The sequence below is a fragment of the Schistocerca gregaria genome, chromosome 7 (genome assembly GCF_023897955.1).
Source record: "Schistocerca gregaria isolate iqSchGreg1 chromosome 7, iqSchGreg1.2, whole genome shotgun sequence".
In the NCBI taxonomy this organism is placed as follows: domain Eukaryota; kingdom Metazoa; phylum Arthropoda; class Insecta; order Orthoptera; family Acrididae; genus Schistocerca; species Schistocerca gregaria.
This window is the reverse complement of record NC_064926.1, coordinates 449,418,351-449,430,755: the sequence shown is the minus strand read 5'-3', so window position 1 is coordinate 449,430,755 and position 12,405 is coordinate 449,418,351. Positions and strand designations below refer to the sequence as shown.

Genomic DNA, 12,405 nt, shown 5'->3' with positions numbered 1-12,405 from the left:
GAAGTATCTCCAAGTACATGCGACAAGAGCAAGCCGTTAATGCTTGTTTTCCTCTAGAGAGCAGGTCAGGTGTTTAAGGTTGCACACGTGAATGCAAAACGGCTAGTCTATACTGACGGGCCTAGTCTACTTAGCGGTGCAGTTACGACCGTTCAGAAGACATCAGCTAGTAGATTATGTGATGTGGTTGTGGGGATACTGTTAGATGCAGAGAAAAGAACAACTAACGTACTGAAGTAGGTACATATTAAGGTACCAATGACCACAAATGTACACTTACACCCCTAACACTAATGTGTATGCAGGTGGTCTTTTGTTTGCAGGAACGGAAAGGTTTTGGAAGCAGGTTCTCTCAGGAGTACCATAGGACTCATTCTTGGCACTCTTGTATGTCAGGGTCTGCGTGACACGTCTGTCTTTCTGTAAATTACTTTCCCACGCCGCTCACCATTTGCTGTAATTGAATACAAGACTTGAAGAAATTAGTGCTGCCAGTTGTCACAATGAATGCTGAGCCATCTTCAGTACTCAGAGGATAGCGGAATTTTGACCTAAAACTACGTTTGAAAGAAAACCAAGTAATTAACGCACAGCACTGATTCTGTTAAAATGCCAAGATGTCAACACTACCAAAAAGTTATGTAGTATTAAAGAAGCAGCGCAGGAGCTTTCTAGCCTTCATAAGACGACCACCAAATGGTTCAAATGGCTCTGAGCACTATGGGACTTAACATCTGAGGTCATCAGTCCCCTAGAACTTAGAACTAGCGTAACAAACCTAAGGACATCACACACATCCATGCCCGAGGCAGGATTAGAACCTGCGGTCGCGCGGTTCCAGACTGAAGCGCCTAGAACCGCTCGGCCACAACGGCCGTCCAGACGACCATCATGTTATGGGTGAAGGCGTATAGTGAAATAACGGCAAACGAAAAAGTAGATACCTTGGCCAAGAAACCTTACACACGGGTTCATTGAAATAAGATAAAGTGCCACCAGACGTTCTTCTTCATCCATAAGGACTTTATTCAGGGCCCGATGGGAAGAAAACTACCAACGATATTACTAAATTAAAGATAGACACTATGCCGCAGTGGTACCTAATCTCCCATCACAACCTTGGTACAACCTTGGGACATGTTGCCACGCTCAGGGAGTCTTCCGTTTGTCCTAAGCCTCCAAACATTTGGAAACAAATCCCCATATTTACGAAACGGAAACTTGTCAAGTCATACGTTTTGCTGAACTACTACCATTTCAGTATAAGCATAGACGACGAAATGTTTGTATGAATTATGTCTGAAATACCCACCTGTTTAGTCATTCGATTGTTTCTTACTCCCAGTAGAAGAGTTAATTTACTAACCGGCTAATCTGTTTGCATGTTCCTCAGTAACTCATATCGCAAAGCATCTCATTATAGTGGTAATATAGAATCTTACTTAACTAGTATCCTCGCTGTACACATCGATAAAACAAGAACTTCGAACTCCTGTTTACAGGTGCTGTCAATTTATGGAAAAAATGCCCTTCACTTTTGGTACACCGTGATACCTTTTTGTGAGTGTCAATACAATTCTACTTCTTCAACCCTTTATTATGACAAGTTTCCTAACTTTATCGTTGGCATAGACGCAGTTGAGCGGACCGTCACGTTGTAGCAGTTTGCATACTCTTACAATGTCAATACTTTATCAACGTCTTCTCAAAAACCACTTTTTAATTCTTCAGCGTGAACAGTGCTAAGTGACAGAGGAGAAGAGTGAAGTTCACTGACTTTCTGTCAGCTACTGTTAATTTTCATTCCATATTTTGTTTCGTCCCACTTGCGATCTCTTAGAATCGCTGCGAAAGCACGGCTTCTAGACAGTGCTCAAATGGCAGGTACACCAGATCCTGATTAATGGAACTAGGAGAGAGGTGTAGCTCCCTTCGTCTTAAAATACTCCAGGTGGCACGTAGGTAACTCTGCATAGTTCCAAGCAAGTACCCGTAGTTTTGTAATCCGTAGTATCTGAAGGTTTCTTGAGGATGTGCTGTGGACACACAAGCACGGCCTCCTTAGCGTCAGAAGGCCTCAGTAAACGTATCCTCACTTCCGTTTTCGCCACAGCGTCATCTGCGTGCCGGGATGCTGACAGTGTTATCTTTGTAGGCCGCTAGTTATTGCGTAATTCGTCACGAACAAAAAGTAGCCTGAAAAAAAATCTTCTTCTTCTTAATTTATCAATGCGTAGATTGACAGACAGCAACATCCATTCTCTACTTATTTCTATGTCTCCAATGTGTTTAGCTTATTAATTTTAGATCTTGCGTTATTTGATTGCCTGCCTTTAGTTCTGGTATTTCTCGTAGATTATTTTTTGTATTGCTCTTTCCTGCCATGAGACTTATTGTAACAGGGCAAAAAGTCATTTCTCTGTTCTTAAAAGTCTTCCTGAAGTTGCAAATAACATCCTGTGCATGATGTTAGTAAGTACAAGTTCGTATCGCTGTTACTTTTATTTGCCCAACTGCAAATTTAAGCTCCCATCCGCGGTCTATCTTAGCTACTTAAGACTGATGACTTGTTCGAGACTGGCTGCATTCGGTTTTATGTTTGGTATTGGTGCCGGTTTCTATATTAAAGCTGTTCTTATTTACTTCAAGGGGCAGAATTAATTTAAATTCGGCGACTTGTGATCACCAATTTTGGTCTTAAGCTTCTAGGTATTCTCATTTCCTCTACTTCCCATTACTTTCGACTTTCTTCGGTTTACTCCCATCCATATTCGGCACTGGTTTCATTCAGCTCATCGTGCAGGGCTTTAATTATTTATTTTCACATAGTGATAACTTTAACCCAGTCTCACGGCTCTAATCAAGTTTTGCGACGCTTATTTACATCTTTCTTTTTAATAGTGTAGCAGGGCAAAGACTTAATTCGATTCCTCCCGCAAACGTTTCCAAGTAAACTTGCTGAGCAGTACGTCGCTAAATGTGTGTATTCTTACAGTGGCCGCGAATGGGACTCCGTGCCATTCCTCGGACAGACAGACGTAAGCAGTGTTTCAGTATGTTCTCAGTTTCGACTTAGAGTTATGATACGACTAGTTCATAACTTTCTACTCAGTCGGTTGCGGACTAGGGTCTATACTAATACATTAGCTCTTCCCCACTCCTACTTTCATTGCTTAGCCTTTATCCCGTATCTTCAGGAGGTCGGCATGTTAATTACTGGACGGAATTTCTGCACCCTAACCGTCTGTGTCAAGTGGTATCCCAAGTGAATGTGTGCGTACTATTCTGATGTGAGAAACCGGCTAAAAACCACATCTAGGCTGGCCGGCACACCGACCGTCGTCTTTAACCGCTTGACATACTTTGGCGAGTCCGACTCGTGCAAACAAATGCGAACCAAAGATGAACATCACGAGCCACATTCAAGGAACGAAATTGGGGCGCAACATTTTTTGTGTGTCGGCATGGCTCTATTCTATACGTACACTGTCCAAAAAACAATACGTGGTTACAGAAATGAAACGTATGTTGATTACCGAATAAATAACTGTTAAACTGCGGAATGCGTGCGAAATCATTGCTAGATGAACCACCTCCTCCATTCCAAGCGCAATATTGGCCTCATTCCCCCAAAAAAATACCGATCAGACGCCTAAAAGAACCCCATAAGGACGTACGAAGTTTGCATGAAGCAGAAAGTACGAAGCAAAACGACGTGGAAATACACGGAGTGTAATGTGGCGTTACATCTACCACAGTACTTCCAAAACGACCTTGCCATGCAAGACAATTCATTTTTAGAGTTGTAGGTATTTTCCTAATTTGGTTAAGTGGAGCATGTCTTCTAGTAATTACATTTTGTGTTGATTATATCTACGTTTAGGCGTCGTGTTATTACAATCCTTCTGAAGATGCCACACCTGAATACGCCCATCGAGAGCATAGTTCCTATTATAGTATCGTTTATTTGCATAAATTTGTTTGTATTTTTAAGTAATGTTTGAAAAGGAACAAGAATTAAATTAGTATTAAAGTCTTCGAGAGCAATATCACGTGAACAAAATAAACCTGTAGCTACGTAAGAGGTGTCCGCACGTCGGCTTGAACCGCGATTGTCTCGCGCATCACGTTGACCCGTTTCGCACACTCCGTGTCCAATCGCTCGGGTACAGATTTCGTCTAACTAAGTGGTACGCAAGGAGTTAATCTGCCGGACGGATGAGACCCAGTGCCTGCCCTTCTCCCCGAATCCCAAAAGCAGCGTACTAGCGTGCGCGGCTATCCAGCGGGTAAATTTGCCCTTCCCCACAGTTCTTCAAGTGTGTATCCTGTACGTGGCACCCTTTAGAAGGAACTTTTGTTTTCACCTGTACTTTTTCTTCGCGGACGGAAGCACAAATGACCGTGTACGCTGCTAACGGCAGCGATTATAGTGTCCGGTGTCCCGCGGGCAATCTGCGACCGTAGTCTCTGGACCCCGCGACGCGAATGCCGTAACTGGAACTGTGGCGCCTGCGGCGTAGACACCCCGCGCAGCGCGCAGGTGGCAGGCGCTCCGTCTGCGCGACCTCAGTCTTCAGCGACTCCTCGCACGAGACACTGCCGCTATAGCTCCGCGCGCAGCTGATTGCTACCTGCCCGGGATGCGCCGCCACCGCCGCGACCTGCGGCCCACATGAGCACAAGAGACTCTTGCTAGCTGCCTTCCTGGCTCCTACCCCGCCGCAAATGATCGCTGTCGGCTACCTCGGCGTCACGCCGATCTGTTTGCGACGTGTGAGTACCCTCACCTGGTCGCGGTGGCATCATTTTGTGGCGCTACACCTGGTAAAAAAATTTTACAACGTTGTGGAACACCGCGATCGTATTTAATATTTTAGTAAAACAGCAATCGAAATCGTAATACCTTTTTAGTTCTGGTGGCGAGTTTCGGTCTATAAGACCATCTGCACACGAAGGTGTAATTTTTCCTCCTATCTATATAATTATGTAGTTATGTAGTTCTCAATTCGTTCGAGCAACAATCATTCATAATAGGAAACACAGTCATAACTGAGTCACTCAACACTCAAAATGATTCAGAAATTTTATTTGTTAGAATGAAATCAGGCGATGATTCGTCTTCTCTGTAGGCTCGTGCTTTATGGCAGTCTGCTAATCTGTACAAATAAAATGCCTCGTATTTTTGGGAGTGTTGTATAATCAGTCGGGAAACCTCAGATCAAGCGGATATTTGGCTTTGATGAAGTTTAACCTTCCGAAGAAGTAATGGAGCTCTTGAACTATTAAATGCAGGTTCGTATCCAGTCTTTCGGAAGTTCCCTTCTGATTAACAACTACGCAATATATCGATGAATATCATTAATTCTCAAATGTCAAATAATGTAAATTGTTACAAACCTTTTGTATAAAGGAGCAATATATATATATTGTTGGAAAAAAGCTTCAGAGATTGTCTTCGTGCCGATTAGCCTGAGCATTGTTTGAAGAATTGTAATCTGAATATTGAGATTTATGACAAAAGATAACTGATACGAAATTGTACGATTAAAAGGGGTATATATATATATATATATATATATATATATATATATATATATATATATATATATATAAACTGATACTAAATATCCCTTTTAATCGTACAATTTCGTCTCATTTATCTTTTGTCATAAATTTCAATATTCAGATTACAATTCTTCAAACAATGCTCAGGATAATCGGCACGAAGACAATCTCGGAAGCTTTTTTCTAACAACCACCAGAGAGAGTACTACAAAGAATAATTATGCGCTCATGGCATAGCTATTGTATGAAACTACTTTGCGCATGGATTCTGCGAGTATGCGCCGATGAGTTACGTTATCTAGGCCTTGCTCTGAGGGTGTTGGTATAGACCGAAACCGATGACCAGGATTAAAATAAAACTTTATGGCATCCTGAAGTGCCTTTTATTAAAATACTGAACTAAAACTGTGCTTGCTGTTGTAGCCCTAAATTCATCATTAAATGCACGATCTCTCAGGGAAACGTGACCACTTGTAATTATAATGAAGAAACCGTTTGGGACACTTGGTATGTTGTAATAGAATAACCATTTCCGACCTGCAGTACAGATCATCCATGAATTTAATTACTGCGAAACGCAGCTTGCCAACATGAGGTAGTTTTAACTGAATATTTGGCCGGCCGGTGTGGCCGTGCGGTTCTCGGCGCTTCAGTCTGGAACCGCCTGACCGCAACGGTCGCAGGTTCGAATCATGCCTCGGGCGTGGGTGTGTGTGATGTCCTTAGGTTAGTTAGGTTTAACTAGTTCTAAGTTCTAGGGGACTGATGACCCCAGAAGTTAAGTCTCATAGTGCTCAGAGCCATTTTATCTGAATGTCTGCCAGCTGATAAGCTGTGCTTTATGGTATTACCATTCTGGATCTTATTAAAAAATACCAAGTGAACTAGGCAGTGTCTTTTTTTATTAGCATTAAATTTACGTCGGTCATCTCGTCTGTTCCTAATACGAGCGCGCTGAAAAGTAATGCCTCCGAATTTTTTATTCTGTTCTCAATATCGGTTGAGTTATTAAACGTCACGCCTATTATTCTGCCGACTTTCCAGTTTTGCTGACGCAGGTTCGAATCCTCTGACTCCGAATTGTAGCCTGTAATGCAACTATGTCGGTGCGTGAAGAAAAATTAAAGCACGGATTCGAAGAGTTCGTCCAAACATTGAGGACCCTCTCATTCAGCAAGACAATGCCTTTCCACACACGAACGCTGCAACATCTGCGGCAATCCGATCTCTTGGGGTTCGCTGCCTTTGGTATTCCCTCATACAGTCTCGACTTGACCCCATCCAATTTTCATCAGTTCCCAGAACTTAAAGAACATCTTCAATGAGCTCACTTCGATAGTGATGAAGTAGTGCAAGCACAGGTGACGTTGTGGTTCCGTCAACAAAGTCAACAATTTTTCAGTGACGTATACTCCAAGAGGTCCATAGTGCTGTAGACAACTGCCACGGTTTGATGCCGTGTTCCTTGATTTCAGGACGCCATTTGACAGCGTCCTGCACTGCTGGTTAGTGAAAAAAAAGACCTGATCGAGTATCAGACCAGATTTGCGTATCTCTTAAGTCAACAAAATCGATAGATGTAGAGGTAATTTTCGCAGTACGGCAAGGAAGTGTAATAGGACGGTTGCTGTTTACAATGCATATATATATGATCCAATAGAAAGCTTCGGAAGCTCTTTAAGACTATTTGAAGATGACGCGGTTGTTTATAAGAAAGTAACAACGCCAAAAGACAGTAGCGATTTGCAGAATAACCTGCAGAAGATTCGTGAATGGTGCAGTTGACCCTGCACGTAAATAAATGTAAAATATTGCGCATACATAGGGAAAATAACTACTGTACAAGTAATCTATTGATGACACACTGTTGGAATCAGTATCTACCGTAAAATATCTAGAAGTAACTTTCCAGAGAGACCAAAAGTGGAATGATCGCATAAAACAGATAGTAGGAAAAACAGACACCAGACTGAGATTCATAGGAAGGATGTTTAAGAAAAAAAATGGTGCAAATGGCTCTGAGCACTATGCGACTTCTAAGGTCATCAGTCGCCTAGAACTTAGAAGGCAGGAGTCGAACCTGTGACCGTAGCGGTCGCTCGGCTCCAGACTGTAAGCGCCTAGAACCGCACGGCCACTCCGGCCGGCGATGTTAAAGAAGGAATTGGCTTATAAGGTACTAGTTCAACCGATTCTTGACTATAGTGCATCAGTTTGGGATCCTTACCTTCCGCCACGGATCGTTTAGTCGGCGCGAGAATGTTACAGGGATGATCAACAGACTACAATGGCAGACGTTACAAGCCGGCCGCTGTGGCCGAGCGGTTCTAGGCTCTTCAGTCTGGAACCGCGCGACCGCTACGGTCGCAGGTTCGAATCCTGCCTCGGGCATGAATGTGGTTGTTGTCCTTATGTTAGTTAGGTTTAAGTTGAACTAAGTTCTAGGGGACTGATGACATCAGATGTTAAGTCCCTTAGTGCTCAAAGCCATCTGAACTATTTTGAAGACTTTACAAGAGAGGATTATTTCCTCCCGCACACATCTTGTTCAGGAGATAAGACGTCAAATACGAGATGCGTAAAAAATTGCTGCGTAATGCATGACGTTTTAATTTTTCACTTCTCTACTATTAACTCTATTCACAACACATTTCGCAGACAGTGACCACCTACACTACTGGATGTATCTTTAAAATTATATCATTGCACGACGTACAGTTCAGGAGATATGTTTCCATAAACACTGAGCTGCGTGAAAATGAAATGGCAGGGCGAGATTTGCTAGAGATCCAGCTGAAATGTGTGTACAAATACGTGGGAAATAAGCTAAAGACATATGAAATAAATGTGCGTACAAGGGCAAATTCACGGTTAAAACCCGTGGAACGATTTCAAACAAATCTGGAAAGAACTATTGTGGGGATAAGAATCATCATCTTCCTATCGGGGTGGGAGTGATAACGTGGAGAGAGAAGCAGGGAGGAGGAGCTTAAGAAATAGACAGGGAGATGGGAGGAGATAGCACAGACAGGAGGAGGAGGAGGAGGAGTTTGACAAATAGAGGGAGAGGGGTAAATGGACAGAGAGAGGAGAGAGCAGGAGATGAACAGAGGAAAGAAAGAGGAGGAGATGGACAGAGGCTGGGGGAGGAAGAGGCAGGCAGAGAGAGGGGGAGGGGAGATGAGTAGGAGATGTACAGCGAGAGGGGACAGGAGAGGATGGACAGGGAGAGGGGAGAAGGGGAGACGGAGAGGCGAAGAAGTGATGGATGGGGAGGGAGAAAGTGTTGGAAAGAGAAAGAGGGGTGAAGGTGGAGATTGACAGAGAGTGGGAGGTTGAGAAGGTGGACAGAGAGAGTGGGTGGAGGAGATGGACAGAGAGTGGGGTGGTATGGGAGAGGTGGACAGAGAGAGGGGGAGGAGGAGACAGAGACAGGGGAAGGAGAATATGGACTAATAGAAGATTAGAATAAATACATACCCGGGCATTTTTTATTATAAATAACTGTTTAACCGTGGCGGTGGAGGTAGTTGAACAATAATACTCATTTGCATGACTGAAGAGAAAAGCCAATTCACAGTCAGAGTATAAATTTTGAATTCAATCATAACAGTTGCCATTCGATATATACGATGTATCATAACTATTGTAACAATTCAGTGTATTGCTCTTTCGGAGCAAATATAAACTGATGAGACAAATTATTATGAAAGCCTGCTTAATGTCGTGATGGTCGACCTTTGCAACGGTGCACAGCAGCGATTCTGTTTGCCACGGATTCGACAAGCCCTTGGTAGGTTTGCGAGGTATGTGGCGTCGGATGTCAGCTCACAGCAGGTCTCACAAGTCTAAATTACTGGCCGATATCTTGTGGGCGCAGAACTGACGCCCGACAGCTTTCCATGCGTGTTCCGTCGGGTTCAGATCACGCGAATTTCGTGGTCAAGACATCAACGTGAGTTCAATACCATGCTCCTCGAGCCACTGGTAGTACGATTCTCGCCTTGTGACACGGACAACGATCCTGCTGAAAGCTGCCGTCGCCGTCAATGAAGGCATCAAGCATGAAGGAATGCATTCGCCGAAATCCACAGTTGTCAAAGTGCCTTCGATTACTACCGCAGGATACATGGAAGTCGAGGTGACTGTCCCTCGTACCATAATACGCGTCCGTGGCGCGATGCATGTTTCGAGCGGCATGCATGTTTCGACCAGTTGTTCGTTTGTATGGTGGCGCATCCCTCCGTACCATCGACCTGATGTAACAAGAAACGTAATTTACCCGAACAGGCGACACGTTTCCGTTGATCCAAGATCCAGTCGCAAAGATCTCTTTCCAATTTCAGTCGTAACTGACGATGTCGTTCGCTTAATATTGGAACAGATAGGGGCTGTCTGATGCTCCATGTTCAACAATATACACCGAAAGTGTACCCTGAAATATTTGTGCGTGCACGAACAATGTACGCTGTTTCAGATCTGCCACAGATCGACTCCTATGCTACATCACAGAGTGGGCAAGCCTCTGACTTCCTCGTTCAATGGTGAGGCGTGAACATATAATACCCTGTGGCTTAGTCGTGGTTTAACTGTCCTTCAACCACTTTCCATAGTTGCTGACGACTGTACCACGCGAAAAAAGGACCAGCTCTACCGTATTCGAGATTCTCGTTTCCAAGCGCCGGCCATTACAATTTTCCAAGTCGCTTATGTCGATGGGTTTCCTCATCTACGGCCCTTATTGTCGCTAGAACGAGTTCTTATTCGTCTGTGCTTCGCTTATATGCTTTTCTTGGCGCGTGACGTGCCCGCAACACACCAGGTGACATTCAATACCGCAGTGGGCGGGGGTCATAATGTATCCTATCAGCCTATCCCTTTTTTAGTCAACCTGTACCACAGATTTCTTTTCTGCCCTATACGGTATAGTGCTTCTGTATTAGTTATCCGATCTACATATCTAGTCTTCACCATTCTTCCGTAATATACTCCTAAAGCTGCTGCTCTTTTCTTGCATGTGAAATTTATCGTCCACGATTCACTAGCTGTGGTGCAGCGCTTGTATAAACTGTTATAGGAATAACTAGTTTGGAGAAATACGAATGGATGGATCAGAAAAGGGCTGTGACATGTCAGAGGAACTACGGTAACATTCATCTGCAATGATTTAATACCTCTCCATACATGTGCTAACAGGGTGAAGACGCTACTGTATCATTTCGCTTGGTTTCGGTCTACTAAGAGACTGATGTGATGCTCATCAAAGTAAAGATTTTAAAGTAAAACTAACTTTATTTACATTCCACAACTTTATTCTTCATTTCTACATATTTATTTCTCAGCATAGTCACCCTGGCGACGAACACATGTGTCTCAACAAGAGACCAGTTTGTTTGCCTACAAATACCTCTTACTCCGCAAGCCACCTAACGGTGGTGTGTGACGGAGGGCACTTTTGGTATCACTAACTGATCCATCCCTACCCTGTTCCACTCGCGAATGGTGTCTAGGGAGAATGACTGTCGGTAAGCCTCCATATTAGATCTCTCGAATTTTTTCATGTACTGTACAATGAATAATTCAGTGGTATATGTGTATACTGTCTGCAGAATTTCTCGCGGGTAGAATTATAAGTAACGAAGCAATAAATTAAAATGTCATTCTGTGTGCGGCAGCTTTGCTGCATGAACAGCGAAAATGTAGTAAACGATGAATCTTTTTTCTTTCATAATTTTGCGGGGGTAATCTCCGAGAAAAAGTTTCATATTATGTGTAAAGTCAGTTGCAAGTCACAAAGTTTATTATTCTCAATTACTGGATCACTAAACTGTGGCTGTTCGCGCGTCGTGGACTATACCTCTTTTCCACCCTCACCCTTTTGATAGGCAGATACGTATTAGGTAGCCTACGTGTTAATTCAGGGTATAAGCTATCTATATTCCCAATTTCGTCCAAATCCTTCCAACCATTTCGGTATGAATGAATAAAACACACACACACAGAAACTTTCGCAAGATTTATTTCTCGATTGATCGGAACGGTAAAACAGTCTGTTTCGAGCCTTATAATTTAAGAGCATGTTGAATCACATTTATAGCTACAATACCCACTCTTACACGGTGTAGAAATATTCCCTGTCGGTAAACCTAACCACCTTTATGGTGGGTTTGAATGCTGTCTGACACACCTAAATAACACATAGCGTTCATAATGTTTTGACCTGTAAAGCATCATACCCAGCCAGTTATATACTGGGGGGAAGGCGCCTGGAGACATCCGTTTAATGTGGAATTGTTTTCTTTTTCTGTAATCGACTGAATTCTGCATTGCACCACATTCGCCATCTCCGTTCGTGAGAGAAGTAGTGTCGATTGTTCGTGAACATGTTCGTACTTTATGTACTGTGGTAACAGCCGGAATAGACAGAATGTACAGTTGAAACTTCGGCCAACGATGCTATCGATAGGCTTACAATATTTACGACGCTATTTGCCTGCTGCACGCTACTTGGGGCACATCTTCTATTTAGAGAGCGCCGGTGTGTAGCGGGGAAATTCCTGATGTCGATAGCAAGTATGGCTTTACCGTCCTCCGAGTATAGCACATGGATACTTAAGCTTAAGTTGCAGTTTAATTTATTATTATTCTTTTTCGTGCTTTAAGCGTACTGCAAATTGTAGAACTCGGGTCTTTTTTAAATTTTTTTTCTCAGTGGCTACGCTGTAAACATTACGAGCACTCAGTACGTTTATTCTTCAGGAAATTATAACGCTATGTGTTATTTAGGTGTGACATATTTTTCTAGTTATTTATAGAATACTTGTTTCCTTTTTCATA

General features: G+C 43.1%; 1 protein-coding gene across 7 annotated transcripts in view; it reads left to right on the top strand.

Moving 5' to 3' along the window:
- The window catches only part of LOC126281243 (uncharacterized), a 981,147-nt gene that overhangs the window by 923,682 nt on the left and 45,060 nt on the right, over window positions 1-12,405 (top strand). For 2 of the 7 annotated variants that reach the window (XM_049980032.1, XM_049980031.1), the window contains exon 1: window positions 4,522-4,776. The exons of the other annotated variants lie outside the window; for them this stretch is intronic. In XM_049980032.1, coding sequence (XP_049835989.1) covers window positions 4,729-4,776 — 48 coding nt within the window. In that variant the 5' untranslated portion in view covers window positions 4,522-4,728. Of the gene's footprint in view, window positions 1-4,521; window positions 4,777-12,405 lie in introns of those variants that run through there. 7 annotated transcript variants of the gene reach the window in all.